The sequence below is a fragment of the Microcebus murinus genome, chromosome 14, assembly GCF_040939455.1.
Source record: "Microcebus murinus isolate Inina chromosome 14, M.murinus_Inina_mat1.0, whole genome shotgun sequence".
In the NCBI taxonomy this organism is placed as follows: Eukaryota; Metazoa; Chordata; class Mammalia; order Primates; family Cheirogaleidae; genus Microcebus; species Microcebus murinus.
Window position 1 is genome coordinate 11791508 of NC_134117.1, and position 24846 is coordinate 11816353.

At 35.2% G+C, this 24846-nt stretch overlaps 1 protein-coding gene across 1 annotated transcript in view; it reads left to right on the top strand.

The window, feature by feature from the left end:
* The window catches only part of RAB11FIP2 (RAB11 family interacting protein 2), a 41961-nt gene that overhangs the window by 7404 nt on the left and 9711 nt on the right, over window positions 1–24846 (top strand). Inside the window, exons 3-4 of the mRNA XM_012766170.2 lie at window positions 2–470; window positions 24206–24251. Coding sequence (XP_012621624.1) covers window positions 2–470; window positions 24206–24251 — 515 coding nt within the window. The remainder of the gene's footprint in view (window position 1; window positions 471–24205; window positions 24252–24846) is intronic.

The following is a 24846-nucleotide window of genomic DNA, read 5'->3' on the forward strand; positions in this document are numbered from 1 at the left end:
GGAAGTCTCAAATCTCCACACAGAAGAACATTAAGCTTTGATACTTCTAAAATGAACCAACCTGGCAGCATTGTGGATGAAGGTGAATTGTCTTTCGGAAGACAAAATGACCCATTTACAAATGTGACTGCTTCATTACCCCAAAAATTTGCAACACTGCCAAGGAAGAAAAATCCATTTGAAGAAAGCAGTGAGTCATGGGACAGCGGCATGAATTTATTTTCAAAATCAATTGAAGTAAAAAAAGAAAATAAAAGAGAAAAAAGGGAGAAAGTTAGCCTGTTTGAAAGAGTGACTGGAAAAAAAGATAGCAGAAGATCTGATAAACTTAACAATGGGGGATCAGATAGCCCTTGTGACTTGAAATCACCTAATGCGTTTAGTGAAAATCGTCAGGACTATTTTGATTATGAGTCAACTAATCCGTTTACAGCAAAATTCAGGGCTTCAAATATAATGCCATCTTCAAGGTAAGCTCAGTATGGGGGAAGTTGTACTATTGGGAAAATCTTGTACTTCTTATAAATACTTGATTATTTTAAATTCCTTTTATTTTACTTGAAAAATATTCTTTTTTTTATAAATAATTATAGAGCCAGGCAGTGTTGCATACATCTTTGAAATTGAACTTTTTATCTTAGAAGAATGAAAGATTCTTATTCCCTATGCTAGTCTACTTCCATTTATGAGAGCCAGAAACTCACCAAAACTTAGGGAGAAAACAACATGGCTTTTGATGAGAGACATCAGAATCACCGATGGGTGTTAATTCAAGCCAGGAATTTAGGTGATATGTTTCTAGATCTTTTCTAGGGATTAGTTCATGGAGAGGATTAGTTGACCAATAGCAACTCAACTCATGGGCTATTCTTTAAGAAATACTGGCCTAAGTTAAGTATTAATGATTTTCATAGTAGATGCTAACTATCCTTATTAAATGGCTGTTCAGAAGCAGTTTTTACTTATGAGTGTTTATTAGAAATCAGTGACCCCAATGGCTACTATAAATACACCGAAGGAATTTGTATGATGACTTATAGTCATCGAAATAATTCCTATCATGATAAAGACTAGAATTTCAAACTCAAGTTCTTAGTTACCATATAATGGTACTTTTATTATTCCTTAGTAGAAGTTGGAACTAGATACTTACATATGATTATGGATTTTGCAGAAGTGACTGATGAAGTAGCTGTTTAAGGAAACTTCAAGGAAAGAATAAGATGAATTTATTGAAATTTTAAGTACTGTCAACCTTCTGTATCCCGGGTTCCACATTTAAGAGTTCAACCAACGCTAGATTAAAAATATTAAGCAATACATTATAACAACTATTTATGTAGCATTTACATTATATTAGATAGTTTATGTAATCTAGAGATGATTTAAAGTATATGGGAGGGTATGCATAGGTTATATGCAAATACTACACCATTTTATTTAAGGGAATTGAGCATCTAGGGATTTTGGTATCCTCAGTGTTGCTGGATCCAGTCTCCCAAGGACTTCTAGGGCTGATTATAATTATCATGGAAGAGCATGGTAGAATGTTGGCCATGTAACAGAATTTTTTCCTCAAGGCAATAATGCATAGTATACAGACCTAAATGGGAATCCTGGCTTAGGAGTGCCATGATCTCTATAAACCTCAGCATTTCCGCCTTTGAAATAAGGAAAATAATACCTATTTGTTAGAATTCAGTGAGGATAAATGATATATAAAGTACATAGTACAAAGCCAGGCCCCAAATAGAAAATCCATAAATAGTGCCTGCTATTTTGTTTTACGTATTGTCATGTCATATTTTATTCAAAAACAGTGCTTTGTTTTGTCCCACTATAAACAGAAAATACAGTATTAACAATCACCCTTTTAGGCTATGCTCTTCATCACTCTCTTTTATATCTTCTATGACATGTTAAAAAAACATGTGTTTAGAATTTTCAAAGAGAAATGTGCATTTCTTTTGTTTTCTTTTACCAATAAATGGCTATTTGCTGTTGTTTTAGAAAGTATCATTCAGTTTTGTTTATAGACTATACGCTGAAGAAATACATTTTTATCATATGGTATCAATATTTTATTGAAGAGTTCATAGTTGTGATATGCTATTCTAAAATGTTTTACTTTGGTATTTTACATAGTGTACTTTATGTATGGCATTAAATCTTAAATTATAGTGGTAAGTAGAAATATATTTACTTTTTTTCCCCCTTTACTAAACTTTTTTTGCAGAAGATGATTGGAAACAGCTGTCTGAGATAAGTTGGAGATTGGGTAATTTAGATAATTTTAGAGTCAAAGAAAAGCAAGAAAATGAGAAATAGTAGGAAAATAATGTTTATAAATTATGGCAGCATATGGAAAAATAAATATCCTCAAATCTTTAATTGCCATATACTTGGGCTGTTTACAGGGACTGCCATGGGTTTTAAAAGTGAGCATGACATTTTGACAGATTTAGGGTTTGTTTTGAATTATTTTGGTATTAATGCTGTTTTTTTTTTATCAATTTAGAGCTGTTTTATGATATATGTATAAAATGATTGTCAGTGTAAAACATCATTTGTTTTTTAGTTTTAAGACTTTCTCTTATTCAAATTTACAAGATGCCAGATATGAAATATATTTATAGATTCCTGGGAATTTATTGTTTTTGTGTTACAAACTGATTGCAATAAAGGGGTAGCTCTAATTAATAGTATAAAAAAGAAGGATTGAATATAAATAGACCCTTAGGTCTATTTAGGAAGAGAGTGCAATTCACATTTTTGGCAAGCAGCTTTATCCTGTGTGGAATTTGGAAGGATATTGTCAAGGTAGCAGTGTATTCCCATTGATCTTTCTAATATCATCCCTCAGTTGTCTAGGACGTGTAAAATTTCCCCTATCAACACCCAAACCAAATGCCCTTTTGAAGTTATAGGCTCACATTGCTAAGACACATGCGGTATTTTTCCAGGAGTGCTAAATAGATCTATTTACAGAATTTCCTGATATCCTGTGGCCAGCATTTGTGAGAATTTTGAACAAAGGTAAGAGTAAAATATACAGCTGTGGAACTGGATTTTGTTCTTGGTGAGTGAGCTGACTCACCTGTGTTTGCCGGTACATAGGAACCATATGATTATCCTCTGAGTGAATGATGTATGATTAAAACTGGAGAATTGTCTTGTAGGCCCCATATTTATAAGTGTACTAAGAAACACTTTTGCAGAAGTTAAGAGTTTTTAATTTTTAATGTAAGTAAAGTCCACCTGAAGAAATAACCTTGAAAATCATAAAAATACCACATTTTGCTTTTGATCTTGGAATAGGTCCTTTACCTTTGCATAAAAGTGATAGAAGAAATTAGTTAGGCTTTATGTTGGATTACTTCAACAAAGAACAGGGCTCTTTGCAACACTTTTCCTTTCCAAGTTACTAATTTGTAGTCTTTATATGCCACTTCTTTGAAGCCCTTCCTACTCTTCAAGGAAGAGGTAGTTGTTCCTTGTACTGCAGTGTTTTCTTATGTAAATATTATATAGGCGTGGCCTTGTTTACCAATAGCTAAGTAACTTTTCTCTCCCACTACCAGGAACAATTTGAGGGCAGGGCTTGCATTTCATTCATCTTTTTGCCTTTAATCTCCTAGCATGATGCTTTGTTGGGGTTAGAAATGTTGAATATTAAACACAGTAGTGTAGACCAATTTCCTAAAATGTTACTTTCATTCCATTAGTCACCTGCTCCCTCCAGCCCAGTGTGGGCTATGAAAATTTTTCTGATAGATTGAAAACAAATGCATAGAAGCAAACGTATACATTTTTATGTATGACTAAACATTATTAGAAAATATAAGTGAATTTTAAAAGGATTACTAAATTATAATATTTATCATCTAAGCAGCACATTTCTCTCATCTATTAAGAACTCTATATTAGGGTAGGTTATCAGCTGTAATAAACAACCCCAGATCTCAGTGGCTTATTACAGTACAGGTTTATTGTGTACTCTTGTTGCAAAGCAGTTCACTGAGATGGGTGTGGAAGAGGTAGGTGCTTTGCTCCATGCTTTCATCCAGCTCTACACAGTCTCTCAGGAACCTGGCTTCTTCCTTGCTTTGATGCCACCATTTAACACATGGCCTCCAAGATCAGTGCAGCAGGGGAAGAGTGGGGAAGATCATAGGGGGACCATTTCTGTGTGCCAGGCCTGGCGTGGTATGCATTCCTTCTACATGTGTCCTGTTGGCCAGAGCTTAGTCGTGTTCCAACCTCACTGCAGCTGGTGAAGAACAGTGGTTTAGCGGTGTACCCAGAAGGAAGCTTTTTGGGTTTAGTGAGTACACAGCACTGTGTGCGCTATCAATGTCAGAGCAGCTTTCTGCTAAGAAGTCAGGATGCTGTCTAACATTTGACATGCTGTGAAACTCCTGCTCTACACATACATGTAAGTATAGTTGGAGTTCTCGTAATTTTCAGGAAAATGTTCTATCAGTTTATTGCTGGCATTGAGTTTGTGTTTTAAAATAGCTGCTACTCTTGCTTTTTAATTATAAATCGCAGGTGGTTTGGAATCATCAGTATCAACTAATTTTTCATGAATACTTATCAAATAAATTGTCAACTAATTGTTGTACGCTTTATCCCACAATTTGTAAGGAAATGCTTTTTTTTTTTTAATCAGCAGTATATCATTTCTGAAAACAAATATGCGTGGATGTTTGTTATACCATTTTTAATAATTTGTTCATAACTTTTTTTTAAACAAATTGTAAATGATTTTAACAAATAATGAATTATAAATAATCTAAAAATAATTTTATAAATTTAAACAAATTAACACTGGCTTCTTTTTACTGAAAAGTAGAAATAATGCGTGTTTTCAAACCAAAATTGTTGGTTTCCTTTTAAACTGAGACATAGCTTAGACCCTGCAGTTGGGTGAAGACATGTGAACAATACTGGCTTGTTAAAGAGTTAGTGGACAAGGTGTACACCACATCCACATCCCACTTGGAGATTGTCCTCTTACACAAGCCTCCATATTGTCACTCTTCCTCCACACCCAGGACCGGGATTGGCAAAGTGGGCTTGGGGCCCAAATCTGGCTTGCTGGCTGTTTTTGTAAATAAAGTTTTGTTGTAACACAGCCATACTTATTTGTTTATGGCAATTTTTGTGCTACAACGATAGAGTTGAGTAGTTGTGACAGAGACCATCTGGCCTGCAAAGCTAAAATATTTATTATTTAGCCTTTTACAGAAATAGTTTGGTGTGTGGAGAGGATCTTTGAGATGGAGAGAGCCATAACTAGGAGCAGCTTGGTGCAAGGGGAAGGCTACCTGACCAGGACCATTTCTGAATGATAAATCCTCAGAATATAAATTACTGACATTTTTGCATTCATTTATTGTAGTGGTTAGCATTATATATCCTAAAAAGCAGGGCACATGGGCCATGGTACCTTTTGTTCTGGTGAGGAACGCCCTGGTCAAAAAAGTTGAAGAACTACTGGTTTGCAACAGTGAATCCAAACTCTTCTTTCTAACTTTCAAGGCTCATTATATTTTAAGCTTTTCTTACTTTCCAACTTTTATTTTACTATTCCTCCTCTACCTGTTCTAGGTGAGTTAATTTCCTTACTGCACCTCTCTACCTTGAGGTCTTTGTAAGCCATACTATCTCCATTCCTGAGCTCAGTTATGGGTGCACTCTTGTCTCTGAGTGACAAAAGCCTGTCTGTCCTTGATGCTAAAAACTCTTTCATTTTTTTTTTGAGTAATAACCTGATGCTTCCCTTTTGTAGATTTCTGCTAATGTAGAAGACATAATTGCTATACAGTTGTTTTTAGGGCTTCCCTACTAAGCTGTATACGCTTCTTAATAGTTGTGCGGAAGCTTCTTTCTTGGGTGCCCCACAGCACCTAGATCAGTGGGGGATTCCTGGGGATTTTTTTTCCATCTACGTTTTGTTTGATCTCACCTCAGACTGAATTAGAATCGTTAGTGAGTGGGCCCTGAAATGAAAATCAACATTTTAAAAATTTCCCCTTGATTATCAGCCAGGTTTAAAAATCACTGACCTAAATTGCATTACCTACAATAAATAGTACCCCATGGAGGCTCCATTCGATACAGCTAGCACTCAACCCCATATATCCTATGTTTTTCCCTATACATACGTGCTTGTGACAAAGTTTAAATTATAAATCAGGCACAGTAAGAGATGAACAATAACTAATAATAAAATAGAACAATTGCATTATGCCAGCGTCACTACTCTTATGCTTTTGGGGCCTTTATTAAATAAAATAAGAGTTACTTGAACATAAGCACTGTGATACCACAACAGTCAACCAGATAACCAAGGAGGCTACTAAACAACTAATGAGCAGGCAGCAAAGACAATGTGGATACACTAGACAAGGGGATGATTCACATTCATGGCGGGACAAAGCAGGATAGTCCAAGATTTTATCACGTTACTCAGAATGGCATGCAATTTAAAACTTATGAATTGTTTATTTTTGGAATTTACCATTTCATATTTTTGGACTGTGGTTGACCACATGTAATTGAAACCGTGGAAAGCAAAACCACAGATAACGGGGGACTACTGTGCTTCATAGGGGTTCAGTAAGTACTCATTGTTGAAGAGGAATTAGGGGTTGTACTGGTAAACACATATTTGAATGGACAGCTTAGTCATACTAGTTTTGCTTACAGGACCCTAAGGAAGGTAGAGGGCACAGTAAGAAAACCAGGTTGGCTAAAACAGACGTGGAAAGAAGAGATTAAGCTGAATAGGTTAAAAAAAAAAACCCAAAAACCTAAATTGTAGTAGGCATTGAATAGCAGGCAGAAATGTCTGATAAATAGTTATGGCATCTGTGGATGAATTGTTTCTCAGGATTCAGGTAAAACTTGAGCATAAATAGAGATAGCATCAATAGTGACATGTAAAAAATATGCTTATATTTGCTACTCATGGTAAATTGAAGAGAAACTGTGGGATTCATATTCTTCTAAGGAATTATAGGTTCTATGAAAAAAGTTCAGGACTAAAGGCACCTTCAGTCCTAAACTTTTTCAGTTAAGAGAATTCTTTAACATAAGGAGAAAATTGCTTATGTATGTCTTATTCTGAAATTAAAAAAACAAAAAAGTCAAGATAATGCTGTTTGGTGTTAGAGGGGCAGCTGATGAGAGAGCAAGAACTTAGGGGAAAGATTTTTACCATAAAATTTTGTATGGGGAACATCCTTCTATTTGTAACTTGCACAGAGAACATGCATTCACTTCATTATTTTCTGTTTTACTGTAGTTGTGAATACCTTGTGGCAGATTCTTAGTTGCTGTTGGATAACTTAGTGGTATGTTTTATAATGTTATTCCTGGTATTATTGATTTTATTAGTGTATATATTTCCATTTGCAGTATTTGCTATGGAAGAGCCTGCTTGCTCCTCAGAAGGTGAACTTAGGCTAAATAGTTATTTTTTAGGGCAGTACAGAAATAGTATCTAAGATCAAAACCTTGTATTTATCCCTAATATTTTGTTATTTTGCATGGCAGTATGCCTTTTACTTTTGAGATCAGGTGGACCTACTTCCCCTTCTCCTTTCCTTCTTACCTTCCTTAACTAGACAATTTTTGTCTGTGGTTGTGCCATACCCTTTTTAAGAGCTACCAAAAATTGGTTACCTAGAATCTATATTTAAGTGTGTTTCTAATTTTCAGAAATCAAAAATCACTGTAGACTATAAGCTTGTAGCCATTTTTATGAAATTGTATTAATATGACATGTTTATTAAGAAATGATGGACTGTTTAAGCTTACATTTTTATTTTTAGAAAGTATAGTTAACAAATGATCCTAAAGAAAAGATCCATTTCATAGTTTTTAAACCTTAATTTTATACTGTCTGTTATGGACATTATTTTCTTCCTGAATGAATTTAAAGCTCAGTCTTTGGCATCATAAACCTTAACATGCAAAGGGTTTATTTTAATAGCAGTATTTACTTTTTCTTTATATTTGTCTAGCATTAAAGATAATTTGCTTGATAATCATAGTAGGCTATAAATCTTTCACCCTCCTGAAAATTTGTAGCCTCATTTATGAGACAGAAAACAAAAACTTTTGAGATGATTTTTAGAGCCATTAATCCATTAGTGCCCAGGGATTTACAGAATGTATCCACTGAAACAATGACTTGGAACATGAAATATGCAATGTGATTCGCTCCCTTAACACTAAGTAGAACTTTTATGTTTAACTCCCCAGATACTACTTGAAACTTTTTTACCCTTTGTCATCCTAATACTCATTATAATAGCTCTCATTAATTGGTGTATCTCCCAGTGGGTTAATTTGCAGATACCAACCATGCCATCCTTTTGCTAACTCACTAATGAAATTGATATTTATAGTTTTCAAAATTGAAAACAAAAAAGCTCTGTAACAAAAAAGACAAACTTTGCTAAGTTTTTTTTTTTTTTTTTTTTTTAGCTGCAAGATTGAGATGTAGAGAGATTCTGTGAGAAAAAAGAAAACAAGCCCAAAAAAATCCACAAAATCTACTGTAGGCTAATAAACTGATGTGAAAATTTCTCAATTTACAGCACTTGACAGGTGCTAAAAGAAAAGCATCTTTAATTTTAATGTGTTGTTAGGACCTCTTTAGAGAGACTGTACAAGTTATTAACAAGGTCCTCTGAGACAGGAGACGGGTAATTAACAAGACCTATGGAGATATAGTTTAGGTAATTAACGAGCTCTTAGGCACTGGACACAGGATAACACATAGTGAGTCCAGTAGTTAAAGAGAACAGGTTGTTATGATATGATCAAATACAAGATAGAGTATATAAGCCCTCTTGAGGTTTCTGATAGGAAAGTATTAAGATTATATTCCAGTGACCCCAGTGCACTAATTTTTGTAAATCAAATGTAAGTTGTTTGGTTTTAACTTTTAAGGTAGAATTTGAGAGAATTATTTCTAATAGTTGTTACATGTAGATTAATAATCTTTGTTAATTACTGTTAATGAACATGTATATTTTGAGAAAAAAATATTGGAAGCACATCAGTTATATGATTCTAAATTGTCTTAAATATTTATTGTTCAGTTTATTTTTCACCTGTAGCCTGTCTGCTAAAATTCCCTATTCCGCATCAGCTTTGCCCTCTTTGTCTGCTTTAAAACTGTCAGGAGGCCAGCAAGGAGACTGGACTGGCACCAGTTTGGTTTTTATGTATTTTGCACAGGTTCCTCCAGTCATGCTCCTGCACTACCTCCAAGTCTGAGATTTATGTTCCCAATTTCAAATATTTGGTCCAGTTATTTCCTGTGTGAATTTGAAATTGCTGGGGTATGAATCTTGAGTTTTGGTTCAGAAAACTCCCACAATCAGCAAACATTTATTATGACCATATTATACTCTAGGTTAAGAATATAAAGATGTAGAAACAACCCAAGTGCCCATCAATACATGAGTAGATTAATAAAATGCAGTATATGTATACCATGGAGTCCTACTCAGCCATTAAAAAATGAACTAATTCCTCTTGTATTATCGTGCATAAAGCTGGAGCCCATCCTTCTAAATGAAGTATCATAAGAATGGAAAAACAAATACCACATGTGCTCGCCATTAAATTGCTACTAATCGATCAACACTGATGTGCGCGTATGGAAGTAACTTTCATTGGGGATCAGGTCAGTGGGAAGGGGGGGGATGGGTAAATTCACATCTAATGGGTGCAGTGCATGCTGTCTGGGGGATGGGCATGCTTATAGCTTTGACTCAGGTGGTGTAAAGGCAATTTATGTAAAAGCATTTGTACCCCCATAATCTGAAAATTAAAAAAAAATATGTACACAGGAGGTTTCTTAGTATGTTTTATTACTGCATCAACTGTTGACTTTAAAAAGGGCAAACAACTGTACTGCAAAGCTTTCTGTAAGAACCTTAGAGAATGCATTTGAACAGCTACAGCCTAAAAAAACTTCACTTGTAAAGGACTTCATTGATGTCCTGAAGTACACTAGGTATATATTGTCACTTGGGTTTTTGAAGTAGTTTGGATGAGATAAACTTGTGTTCAGTCACAGAAAAAAAAAAATAATATAAAGAAGACCCTTGCGAGTCTCCTAAATCATCCCATTGCCTCCTGTCTCAGTGATTAGACTACTTTAGTCAATCAGGATGATTTTTTTCTGAATTTCAGCTCTGATCATCAAATGATATTTTCATTGTTAATGTTTTTGAATATTTTTATATATAAGCAAATCAGATTAAGATATAAATCCTGCTTTGAGCTCATAGAAAAAGGTATATAAATATTAAGTCTGAATTTCATGCTCAGGATGGGCATTGGGGAACCATGACAGTTTTTAAGTTGGGTTGTGATATGATCAAATTAATGTCTTCCATAGCCCTGGGCTAGCATGGAGTATTTGTTGGGGGAAAGGGATGGAAAGGGGAAGGAGAAGACACTTAGAAAGTTGTTGTTATTGTTGATGTGAGAGTTGGTGGATCATTGGGCAGTGAGGATGGAAAAGAAGGGAATATCTTTAAGAAATATTTGTCAGCTAAAATAGGTTTTACCTGTTCTGTTCTTAGGTGGGGAGGTGATGGTGGTGGATTGGTAAGGGAGAAGATACAACAAAGATTATTCCAATGATGTGTCCTTGGTCAGTGTCTTAAATTTGATTACACATAGAATTTTAAATACTATTTTTTAGTACAGCAATGTCAGGTCTGTAGTCCTTGAATCAAACTTGGGATTTTAGTCTTAATGGAGAGGTTTGAGTTTTTTGTTTTCATTTTTCTAAAGAGGTGCTATCTGGTTTTTTGTAGATTTTCAGAGAATAGGAATTGTGTGTTTTGATTGAGACTAGCAAGTTCGTGTGAAAACAGTAATAGTTCTCAAAAGTTTGTTCTTCAACACTGAAACACTTTGGATTCTTTGAATACAAGAATGCACATCTTATTAACTGCTTGTGGATTTATGCATGTAAAGTGTTTTCTTCACCTTAGCATAGTAATTATTAAATATATTTCTCTCTAGTGGTTTTGGCTTTACCAAATCTTATCCCTTTTGGACCCTTCTGGTTAGTTTGTCACTAAGAGAATAACTTCTGTTTTTTATATGTTAATACTTAGCCCTTACTTTCGTGTACACTACTTTTCCAGACCTTCTGCTTCAATTCCCAGAACATTTCCAGTTGGGCCACTGTGATCACATCATCTGTGATTACTTTTTTCTTTTTCATGACAATAAAGCTTTAACTTTTGAAACACAGGTAGTGCTTTTGCATATTTAATTTATGGTGCTAGTGTTACCTGTGACCAAGATGTTTTAAATAGCTGCTGGCAATATAAATAAAGCAGTTAATTTGATTATGAAATGATTTTTCTTGTATGCATTTAACTGGTTTCTAAGAATACTAGGATCTAGACATTTGACATTTGTCTCTATTGAACTTATATTTTAAGGATGAATTCTTGCTCTTTTATTTGATGTATTAAATATATTTTGCTATATAATATATAATTATAAACATTAAAACATGTGTTAAATATCAATTGAAATTTTTCTTATATATTTTTGAGCTTAGAAATCTTTCTGATAAATGTATTAATACTACTTACATAGCAATTACTTGAATCAGGTTGGCCTTCTTAGAGTAAAACTTAGTTCAAATTATCATTTTTTCTTTATTGTTTAACAAACATTTGTGTAAAGCTCTACTAAGGCTTGAGTGGGAAGAGAACTAAAGTTCTAGCCACACTAGCTATGGAGAGGGATATATAAGAAATGACCTGTAATCAAAGCAGAGTGAACTGTGTTGAACAGAAGTGCATGGAGTTTGCTGTGGAAAGGTAGAATCAGCCTGCTGGAAGCTGGGAAATGCTTTTTCAAGGAGTAGACCTTTGAACTTGAACATTGAACATGATTTTATGAGTTAAGGAATGAGTAGATAGACAGCTCTGTTTTAGTACATAGCAAGAAAGCTCATTAAAAAATTGTTAGATATGTTTTGAAGGGATACTTTATAAATAGTGACTACATACTATTATATCATTAGCTCTTTACTAACAACTTGGTAATTTTACCGTTTCTTTTCTAGTTGGAGTCATGGAGCTACATTCCATGTCATTCCTTGACTGGTAGGTTCCTTAGGAAGTATATTTGCTACTTTAGGCTACCAAGGAGCCAATTAGTGAGTGCCCTGCAGCAGCTCTGCTTTAAGTATAATGAACTCTTTGTTATGGAGCCTGGTGTGGGAATGAGTGTGTTAAGTTAATCACATATTTTGTTTACAAGGGGTATACAATGTATTTGTTTCATATAGATTTTTCATCTTCAAAGAAATTAAATGCACAAAATAATTAAAAATGAAACTCATACTGAACATAATTTAATATTTGATTCACTTCTTTCAATGAAGGATTTTACAGTGCAACATGAAAACATTAAATATACTAATAATAGAATATTCTATAGGGAGATAGGATAGGCATTAGAAGTTGAGATGTAAGAGTCAGGTCTGGGTTTGAGTCTCTGTTGAATAGCTGTATGACTTTACTTAACCTTTCTAAGCCTCATTTTTTCCAACTGTAAACGGGATAATAACCTTGGCAAAGAGATTAATGTCATGCACAAAAAGTGCTGAGGGCAATGTTTGACGCATAGTGCACCTGAAAATGATAACCTTTGCTATGATCTTATTACAGAGCAGCTACAGAGTACTTGACACTGCTTTAAATAAGTTTGATAGAAGTTTTTCCAAGTAATAATATATTCTCAACTTTAAACATTGTCAGTAAAAGTAGAATTTAGGAGTTCATTTTTTTACCAACTGATAAAAGATATACATTTGGCAGGAAACAATAAACTTGATAGTTTTTCTAGTGTCTTTCAAGATATATATTCAATAATAATCTTTGATGAAGTAAACTAAACCACGTTGAAATTAAGTAAACATATTCCTTGCATTAAGTAGAAAATTTATGGCTTTACAAGGCAAAGGTATTATAGTAAATATTGATATGCAGTCTTGTGTTTAGAAATTCTTCCATAGCACTAATAATGACCCTGCAGCATAGATCTCTAAGCTTTGGCTTTCCGTTAAAGCATGATGACTATTTCCTAAACTCACATGGCTGAGCCCAGATTAAATTGTTTAAGAGGGCAGTTCAGAGGATGACAGTAAAAAGGGTAAATACTGCTTATTGAAAACTCCTCAGAACATTTCTTAGTCCCCTTTGGGAAAAGGGTACCTGCCTTAGGAAATTCACACAGGTACCAGTGTATCTCTTTTAACCAAGATTTGGAAGTTGACTCTTTTCTTTCTTTGTCATTGAACGTGCCCGTGCCCTATTTTCTCTTTGTTTTTCACAATGAGTATAAGATTCTACTCGAGTAGTTTCTGGACACAAGGTTCTATAATATGCCTGAAATATTATATTTTTAATGTTCTGTCATTCTGGTTTTAAAAAATAAATATTCTTCACTTAACAGAAAAAACATAGATAACCAAAATGTGAATGTTAAATATTCTTTGATTGTCATCAAGTTATTTTATGGAATAATATCTCTTGCACTTACAGAGCTAGGTAAGACATTATAATGTCATCTTGTGCCTGCCATCTTTAAACTATCAGACAGTGTATATTAAGGTGACATTCTAAAATAAAGTTGTTTAGTTTTGAATTTGGTAATAAGGGATGGAACATTTTGCCCTTCCTTGGTGATATATTCTTTTACTCCTTTCTCATAGATAAATTATATTGATACTCTGATACACAGGATGCATAAGGCAAAGTCTGTGTTTAAGATTATAAGCAGGTAGACACAAAATATGTAATTAATTATCTTAATGGGCAGTGCAGTTAGTGCTAACTGGAGATAAAAAATTATAGGAGATTAGATGGGTAAGGATAGGCAATCTAGGCCAGGTCCTCAAACTACAGCCCACAGCCCACATGCGGGTGTTTTTGCCCGTTTGTTTTTTTACTTCAAAATAAGATATGTGCAGTGTGCATAGGAATTTGTTCATAGTTTTTTTAAAACTATAGTCCGGCCCTCCAACAGTCTGAGGGACAGTGAACTGGCCCCCTGTTTAAAAAGTTTGAGGACCCCTGGTCTAGGCATTATGGAAAAAGTAGAATTAAGAGTCTCAAAGGATGGATCTGTGAAGAGAGAGGAAAGGGCTTTTATAAAAGGAGGGTAAAATGAGAAAAGGTAAAAATGAATGTTTTAGGTGGTTCTCAAGAATCCAGCCTGCCTAAAATTGTTAAAGGTTGGAAGTGGTAGTCGAGATGGGACCTTACTACTAGGAATTTAGCAAATCAAAATCAAGAATTTGTACCTAGTTCTGTATAAAATATGAAGAGTTTTTGCCATATGGGTGATGTGCTGAAAATACTATTTAGGAAAACCCTGAGAACAGTGACATTGCTACATGGTACATGATGTGGACCCAAATAGGAAGAGATACACATGAACTCACTAGATGCTAGTGAGACTACATCCCTAAGTGTGATTTTAGATTCAGAACAAAAAGTTTGTGTAATGAAAAGTAATTTTAATTATATAACTTATAGAAGCAGAACAACAGGAAAATTATTATCGCATAGGAAATTTGTAGATATTAAAGTGTATTAGAGGTACACTCTTTATCTCGGTGGTTACCTATGTTTTAACTGTACTTTGAATAGTTTTCTTCCTTCATGAAGAAACATTCAGAAAAAGCTGACTGAAAGATATATAGTACAATTTCTAATAAAATCATTATATTCATCTATTGAGGGGGCCTGGAAAGTATATTTTTATACAAAGCAGTATTTTTTTCCAGCAAAAATTCCATAATTTTATTGCCCTGCTTAAACAAACTCTTGATCACCAAGAATGATTAAGAGCTCAGCTTGGGGTGTAGAGTGTTGGAAATCCCCCAGTCACCCTAGCAGCTGTTTCCACAAAGATGGACGCATAGGAGTCTGTGGCTTGTGTCACCCAATGGAGGGGCCCTGGGAAGTCTGGCTGCCTTGGGTGTCCCTCCTTGAAGGCTTTGCAGAGGCGGCTGGGGCTGCGGGAACCGTTGCTTGCTGGCCAGGGAGGGGCCTCATTGCAGGTTGTTCTAGAAGGTCTTCCTAGTGATCAGAGGGCACCATGGCTTCCCCTTCAGAACATGGCCGTGTCTCAGGCACAGACAGAGCTGGCCTGAGGTGCTCTTGGCCAGAGGTGTTGTGGGTCCTCTGGCCTTTTTCACCTGGTCCAGAGGAAACCAGAGGTGCCTCCCCTCCCCCACCCTCATGGTAGAGCCACCTCTGCCCAGGTTGTCCTCTCCCCCTCTTGTCACAGGCAAAGGCTGATGAAGGCTTCTGGGTTGGTCTTGATCACATGGAGCCTGTGCTGAGTGTGGCCCTGCCAAGGGGCTTGCTGCCTTGCTCGCAGATTCCCAGTTTCACTGTTTTGCTTCTAAAATAAACAGGCCTTGATCACAAAAAAAAGAAAGAAGATGACGAGTAGTGGATGCGTGGCAGACAGTGGGCCAGGGTCTACTCAGAGCAACCGGCTAAACGGCACAACTTTGCAGGGTGACAGTTTTCCCAAAGATTTAGGGAGAAAAGATTCTTCTTATATCAGAAAATACCTGAGTATATTATAGAGTAAAATGCAAAAATTCACCTAAATATTTAAATTCAACTTAAGATGTCAAAGAAATTTTATGCTTGTTGCTGGATTTCTGCTTCTCATGTATTAAGAGTACTAAAGAGAAAAAAGTTTATGAAGGTTAGTTTTAATGGAATGGCAAACTTTTGAAATCAATAGGACTTACGTTTGACAATTTGTGAATTGTTTGACTATCTTTGAAATAATTATTTGTTCTTCACCAAGAGAAAATATAGTAAGTTAAACTTGATTGAATATTATATTCTTGGTGAACCATGCTTTAATTCATAGATGTCTTTAAATCTTCTAAACTTTAAAAGTTTAGGACTTTTGCCAACAACATTATTATTCATTATAGAAAAGCAGCTAGGTCTAAATTTGCTGTCCGTGATCTTTGGTGTCACTGACCACAATTTTTAATTGTCTTGCCTCTGAGATCTCATAAAAGGTACCCTGTGAGAATATTAATAAGTAAATTACTGTTAATCCCCATAGACATTTATGTATTAGGTTCTGTTTTGTCATCCAGGTGTTTATTGTACATGCCCAGTCCCAGGAGACAATATGTTGTATTATAATCTGTCATATTATTCTTTACTTTTTTCTAAAAAGAAAGAAAAAAATTACTGAGTTTCACCTTGCCTCTTCAGCTTTATTAGAATATGTAATAAGCATAATTGAAATGTGCTAAAGATTGTGTTTACTAGTAGAATCCCTCTTTGGGCACTTCATTTATTTAGAGCTTTGGAAAGAGGATTATTAAAGAACATTTTTAAAAACTCCTTTAACATGTAATCTCTGTGGAATAAATAACTGTTTTCAGGATTTACCAGAAAAATCTCCAATTAATTTGTATTGTGGTCAAATACTCATCTTTGTACACCTGGTTGGTAAACCTGCTAATTGAATTGCTTTTATTGGAAGTCCACCAATTTGAAAACTTACCTCAATTCTTATTGACTGTTGTACATATTGGAATAATTCTTTCTATCTTAAAAAGAACTGAAAAATACTCTACTGATATAATATCAGATTTAGATATAAGTAATCTTTGTTGTTCAGGAAAACCATTTCATTTCCTCTGCTCTTTGGGGACTTATCTTATTGGTAGAACTTGTTTTGCCCTACGATTAATTGACTCAGTCAACCATTAGCCCAATTTTTACAAATTTTTATTAAGCACTGGTTATTTATTCAGCATACATTGTGAAGCATCCGCTGTGCTGGCACTGTGTCACATGCTAGAACTAAAAAGATGAATGAGATGTGATTCCTTCCTTCCAGTGGCTTACGGTAGAGCGAGATGGGGAACCTGGGGGTTAAGATGGGTAAACAGAATGCAAACTATCCCTTCTATTTGAATAGCACTTTGTCAAACAAAACATTTTCATAATCACCTAATTCGGTGAAATAGATGGTAGCATTTCTGTTTCTTAAATTATGAAACTTAGAGCAGTTAAGTAGATTGTACCTGGGTACTAGGTGGTGGGCATAAGTCTAGAAAGATAAATTGGGTGAAATCCAATGGGCTTTGAAAGCCAGGCTAAGAAATTTTGTCATTCTTCAGGAGGGAGGAAGTTGGAAGCCAAAAGTTTTTTGATAGATGAATAATGAGGTTAGGCTTGAGCTTGAGAAAGCCACATGAAGCATGCATGGAGGCTGTTGCAGTAGTCTAGGCAGAAGGCAACTTGGTCTAATAACGGAAAGGTAGCAGTGAAAATGAGCATTGAGGAAATGAGGAGAGATCCGAGGCTGGAGGCTGAATGGGAAGAATCTGGCAGCTTATTTAGGAGGCATGTAAGCTGAAGCCTAGAGTGAAGGGTGTCTCTGAGGCTTCACCTTGGGTGCCCAGCAAACTGATTTTACCAGATGGATGAAAACTAAACAGAACTGATCTAAGAGACAAAATGATGATTGGTTTGGGACGTGTTAAGTTTCAGGTACAGGTGGGATATTCAATCTGAGACTCTTATCAGACATTTGTAAACAGGATATTATAAAGGATAAAGAGATTGTGGTTGAAGAGAAAAGATTCAGTAGTCATCCATCCATATAGTGATGGTAGTTGGTAGTCAGAGAATATGAAATCACCCAGGTAGAGAAAGGACTGAAAACAACCTTAAGACATATCCTGTGTTTTCTACCTAAGAGTGAAAAGAGGAAGATGACAAGGAAAAGGAGTAATTGGAAATGTAGGAGAAAATTTAGGCTGCCAGATGTCACAAAAGAGTGAATCCCAAAAAGAAGGAACAGTCATTTGGTATCAAATGGAGCTGAGGGTTAAGGAGAGTGAGGTGATTGCCTTAGTAAAAATAGTTTCCTGGTGACTTTCATCGGAGAGGCAATGAGTATGTGTAGTGGGGAGGTAGGGGGTATGTTTCATATTATAGAAGGTGAGTGAGTAGTAAAATTGGCAAAGTCAGCTAGGGTAACTTGGGAGGGTTTAAAGATTGGCAAAATAAAAAATGATAGACTTTCCAAGAGTTAATGGGCTGTCAGTGTGCTCTGGTGAGAAAGGTGAGTAAATACAAGTGGATTAGCAGACAATTGGGCTGATAGTGGCAGTCCACAAGCAGGTCCCGTGGGAGCGAGGGGGTGGAAGAATCAGAGGTGCCGTTTCTCAGATGGGATTTTGATTGTATGAGATTTTTACAGTGAGTAACTATTTCACCTTATTGATTATTATTCCTTTTGAAACATGTTCAGAGACAATCTTTTTGTGAAAATGTGTTATAAATTGTAAGGTATTATGTAAATATGAGGTGGTATTATTCAAATCCAAGTCACTTTAAGTAATTATACCATTTCAAATACTGTAGGAGCAATGAATCTTTAAAAATACTATCCTAAATTGAAAATAATTTTGAACACAAAGTACTCTAGCTCTATGAATATCAAGTGTTGTTAAATGAGGGCCATGAGTGTTTTTGTGGCTAGCAGTGAATTATTATTTACGAAGTAGGAGACTGTATGTTTTGAGAAGAAAAAAAGTAATGTTAAATAGTTATGGAGCATAAGCCAGAGACTAAAGGGAAAAGGAAGGTGTAGATAATTCATGTAAATGATTGTGATGTGTTGTTTTTCTTTGTTTATTCTTTCTTTCTAATAGAGAAATAGAACAAACCTTTGTCCTTAGTCATTTTAAATTATTAAGTGAATAGTTTATAGCATTTATTGTATATTCTTATATCAGTTAAGTGTCCTAGCAGGAAACAGATGACATGTCCAAAATGGATCATTAAAGAAAGTTTAGTAAGGAGGTATAGTCAGAGTTAGGGAAATTAAGAAAGGATAGTAAAGCATCAGGGACCAGCAATGCCTAGAGGGTACTGCCATGCTTAAGGGTGAGGGAACAGCTCTGGCTGTGACTGTGTGTAGAGATGTTGCTTCTAAAACAGTAGCCCAGGAAGGCACTGAGGTGGTGGTGGGATGGGGCCAGATTGCCTAAGACTTTTCTTAATCATTTCTGGTTGGAAGAATCCTCAGGAAATTGCAGACTCTTTGAAACCAACCGACCCTGAGTTCACAGTAGAGCTGAGCAGTTTAGAGCACCTTGGTGGAAGAATTCAAAGCTATGTCTAAGGGCTTGAACTCTGGAGTTTGGCTGCTTCCTTTTGCATCCTGACTCTGCCCCTTAATAACGGTGTTACTTGGGTAAGCTTCTTAACATCTCTGTGCCTGTTCCCTCACCTGTAAAGGTAAATAAAAATAGCACTCACTTCATAGGATTGTTGTGGGATTAAGTGAGTTAACATGTGAGGTGCTCAGAAAGGGCCTGGTACCATGGTTAAAGTGCATTTAATACCAGCTGCTGTTAGGACTAGTGTCATCATCATTCTGTATTTCAATATTGATGAATTTCTCTTTTCCTCTTTTCAGACTCATTAAAGGTTTTATGTTACATTATATTTTCTCAGTATATACCCCCTTCCAACTGCCTTTGTCACAGCACTGAAGCCCCAGGTCTTTAGAACCCACTTTCTCAGTTAAACAAGATCAATAGAATACTCTCCTTGGAAAATAATTAATGTCAGAAATTCTTCTGTGATAGTTTGAAATTGTACTTATTTCCCACACGCAATAAGTAACGGACGTTGAGAAAGTTATGCATCTCCTGCCCCCACCCTCTCCTTTCCCTTCCCCATACTCCCCCCAGCCAGTGGCACACCTCCTGGGTTTTGTACATAACTTGAATTCACTTATTAAATGCAAAATGGGCCAAGCTATAGGCCAGAATGAACTTTGCTTTATAATTTCAGCAGTAATGAGGTTTGGAAGAAGATATTCTGGAAGGTGTAATAATACTTTAATAATACTTTCTTAAATGCCTTCCAAAGAGCTTTAAATGTTGCTATATGTGACTTCTTACTGAAAAATTTAAAATCCTAGAGCTAGGAATTTACACTGTTTGCATTGTCTTATAGTAACACTTTTCACCAGTTTTAATCTTCATTCTTTTGTGGGTTATTTTGTCGATACAAGTACTGTACATGTTTCTAATCTGGATAGTTTCTTCCCTTCTTAGGTATTCTTGTTCCAGATGAATGTTTAAAAAAGAGAAATACAAGGAAAAAGAAAAACACTTTGATCACTGCCAAATGCCATAGTGATTACTTCAATGATCAGTTTTATTACTTATAAATATTAGTTTGTTTTTCTGGCATATATATTGGAAGACTAGTCCATAGCACAAATTGATGGACAATTTCAGTTTCTCACCAATTTATTCCTTATTTCTTTATTCATTATTTATTTTAACTTGAAGGCAAATTAGTAAGTGATGTTATAGAAGAGACATTAATGATTCCTTAAAATATAATATTTGACAACTATTAATTTCAAATTTAAGAATTAGAGTGTACTTGGAAAAATTCTTTGAAATTTGAAAATATCACAGAATAAAAATATTAAGCTTTTGCCTAAAAACTTCAGAACATTAAGGTGTAAAACATTTTTTCCATTTAAAATATTTTTTAAATACTAATGTAAAATACTTTTACCATTTTAAAATTTACTTTAAAATCCTCTGTCACCTGCAAACTCCTTCAGTTCTGATTTTTAAAACTAAATTTTTTAAATTCTGGAGTTCCATTTTAGGTAGACTTCTTTTTCAGTGTAAGCATATCTTAAGTTTATTTTATACCTAATTAAAAACACCATTTTCCTTAACCTGTCAACAGCTCAGTTGAGCAGTCAGGGTGTATTATTCGATATCTTGTCTGACATGAGGACGGCAGTCCAAAGAGAAAGATATTGCAGATTGGTGCCACACTTTGATAAATAGAGACATTTTATTTTTCACCAGGCTAATTCAATCCAGTTCAGTTAACTCTTTTTTTCCTGTAAGGACAGATCAAAAAAGGCAGCCATGAATGACTGAGTTCGTAGTGAGTTTGACACTTAGTGTGTGAATATAAAGCAGACCACATGGGAGGGGTTCTGCCTTTAGATTTCAGACAGTCCCTAAAACAAGAGCCCTCTCACTCTGATCTGCACCATGGGGAGCTGGAGAGAGAGGCTCAGATCGCTCAGTTACACTCAGGTAGAAGGGAAGTAGCTGGGGTTCACTGCAGTGAACAGCCTTCCCTTTACAGTCGAGCCGTTTAAACTGAGGCATTCATAAGAATTCGTAAGAATTGTCAGACATTTTTTGCGTGGTCAGGAGTTTCATTTTAGTTTTATAAGGTAAAGTGATTGGATACTACATATTGTTTTGTGATTTTGATAAACTCTTTATCCTAAATGCCTGTTCCTTAAAAACCCTTATTACAGTAAATATAATAACAGTATTTCTGTTTCTTAGTACAATGATTTCTTTTTGAGACATACTGAAATTTATACAGTCATAATATTGTTCATTCCCAAGGATGTAATGGGATCGATTATGCTACCAAACATGAAATGTTTAAATAATATTTACGAGAGAAGATTAACATTGTCAGAAGATTGCCTCCTGCTGCATAGATTGGGTCTAAGTTTCTTGTCTTTTGCATCAGAACACTGCGAGGACTCTTCCCACCCAGCTGCCTGGTACACCAGTCTTTTCCCTGTCCTGCTGTCTAGCAGCCCCAGGCCATGCCATATGTCTGCAGAGCCCTCCTTGTCTAGACTGCCAAAACTATCCTTCATGTAATTTCCAATCCTGTGTTTTCCATGAATTAGGCATTCCTTGACTAATTGCTGTGATAGAACATTTCTTTTCTCTCTCTGATCTAAAAATTTCATGATCGAGTGCTCTCCCCCTACCTCCCACAACTATAGGTCTGTTGTGTGCCTTTTCCAAATGAGGTGATGTTTACTCTCTGATTAATCTACATGTCCTATATGTTCAGGGTTCTGCAGTACAGCTGGTTCTCACTAAATAGATCTATATATGGAGAATGGGGCTAGAGCCACATGGCACAGTTAGCAGGACAGATTCTAGAGCCAGACAGTACTACCAGTTACCAACTAAATGACCACATGAAAGTTACCTGACCTCTCTGTGACTTGTTCCCTTATTTTTAAAATGCAAATGTAGGTGATATGAGTATATGGGACCATATGACTCCTTTCAGGATCATGAATATTAAATGAGTTAATTTTGGTAAAGTGCTTAGGACGGTGTCTGGCACAGATTAAGTGCTGTGTAAATGTTTATGAAATAAAATGATTTATTAAACATGTTCTATATGCGAGTCACAGTGCATTTTGCATGTTGTTAACTCATTGAATCTTCACAGTAGTCTTGTGGTAGATACTGTTGCCATCCCATTTTACAAATGAAGGAACTGAGACACAAAGTTAAGTAACTTGTTCAAGGTCACACAGCAAGTACAGGGCAGAACCAAGATTTGAATTCACACCAACTGGCTCCAGGGGCCTCAACTACTTCTCTGCTCTAAGCATCTTGGTATACTGTCAGACCTGAGTGTAAATCATTTTGTTTTTGAGAATATCATAGTCACATGGAATGAGATGTAGCAGAATGTGTTGCTTGGCCTGTTAGAAAACATGCTGTGAGATAATGGGCAAAAGAGATTAGTCCCACTGGACTCTGTGTGGCTACCTTGGATTGAAAATCAGAGAGGATGCAAACCACATGTTAGCAGCTGCTACCATGGCACTTCAGGCCGAGATGTACTATATGAGAATGGCTTTTTGGATTTTGTTTTTGTCATTTTCTTTTGAGTCACTCTTTTGTTGGGCTCTTGAGGCTTTGCTGGTATGGTGATTCTAGTCCAGGACCATGCAAAACACCATAAAGATGGTGAGATACCGGGAGTGAGAAAATGTGCTGGCCACATAGGCCTGTAAATGGTGCATGTAGATATTTAAAACATGTTTGTCTTCTTGGCTATGTCAACCAGCTCTACTGAAATACTAAATTTACCCCCAGGAATTTTAGCTTTAAAAGGTCAGCAACCAGTTTGCAAAGCTAATAACTTCAAATTTTAGTCATAACTAAAGAAACCTTGGCTACATGGAAAATTCTCTTGAAGAAATGCTCTTGTACATATGTGTATGCCTTGTAGATTTTACAGCTTAGGATGTGTACATGTCATTATAGATATTTTACAGACATCATACCTAGCATCCAGACTTTTTGTCACACAATCAAAAGTTTTTAAAATGAATTTCTTAAATCTTCAAAGGATCCCTGTTACTTTGCTGATCATGCGGAAATAACGAAAAAAAATATATTTTACAGTTGTTTTGTGTGTAAAATAAAAAGGTTCCTGGGACAGTAATGCTTTGCAAAAGGTTCTAAAGGCTAGTAGTCTTAAGTGCTGGATAAAAATTAAACTTGAATAGTGCCGATGAAATATTTACTCATCAGATGGCTTTGAAGTTTAGCTTCTTTTTGGTTGCTGTCCCCTTTCTAATGGACATGTTTCAAAGAAGAAAATGGTTATAGCATTCAGCTGTGATGTTTTCTTCTTCCCTGCATGGAAGAAATCTGTTTTGTTTTGATCCATTTGGTTATTTAAATTTTGAAAACTAGCTACTTAGAAAATCACATTAATGACATAAATGGTTCCTACAACTCTGAATTCATTCTTATTGAGAGGATAATATTTGAAAGTTACTTTTTCTAATACCTGTAGCATTTTAAACAAAGGTTGCTTTAATTTCTTTATTCTACAATCTCTCTAATCTAAATTTACTTAATTCTCCCTAGTGTTATGTCAGGGGCCTAAGGTGACTATGTATCTAAAATGAGCAATATGTTATAAAAATTAGTTTTATAAAATATCTTGCTAAAATTGCTGTGTTTAAAGATGTTTAGGAATTACATATTTAGCTCTTCAGTTTTGATAACTGAAAGATTTACTTCAAAGTTTAAAATTGTAGATGATTTTGTGAATGCTGAGTAAGTATTTTTTTTTTTTATTTTTCCTACAGCTTGTATTAAATTTCATTCATCTCAGTTATTTAGGACTTCGGATATTTTTATTGCAATCTTGGTTAAAAAGGTTTTATTTTTATGTTTCCTCCCACATAGACTATGACACACTTTTAACATTTATGTTTGTATTTTATTACTTAGTTTTCATATGAATCCGACATGCAATGAAGACCTCAGGAAAATCCCGGTAAGTTACTCAGGGGATTAGAGAATTACCAGAGAACTAACCAGTTTGTAAAAATGCCTTCATCTTCTTGAATATCTCAGTCACCTAAGGTTAGCATGTTTGAGAGAAAGAAAGAAAATGAAATTCAGACTTTGTCTTTAATATATAATAGGGTGTGACTTCTATGTGTAATCTTCAAGTAAACATTATAGTTATAATTGAAGCAAATTTAGAGTATAGGTATTTTGTTTACAGACTGTTTTGAAATTAATATGAAAGCTATATATGTTCAGCATAATAGTTATGAAATAAGAGCCTGTGGAAAGACTTGTTGTTGGGACAAGGATTGAAGAAAGAATAAAGATGCTTGTTAATATTCAATAATAGGAAAAGTGTCCTGGCAAGAGTTCTAGATAACCAGGAAAGTATTTGAAAGAACAAATACTTTAGGACACTTATCTTCTTTGGCAAAACAAAACCAAATATGTTAACAGGATTGGTAGCGACCTGCTCATGCATTTTGCAAGGGTTATTCAGATAATCTTAACTTCATTGTATTGTTTTTTGAAGTCCAGTGTTGAATCTCTATTCAGAGTTCCATTGAATCTGTAATCAA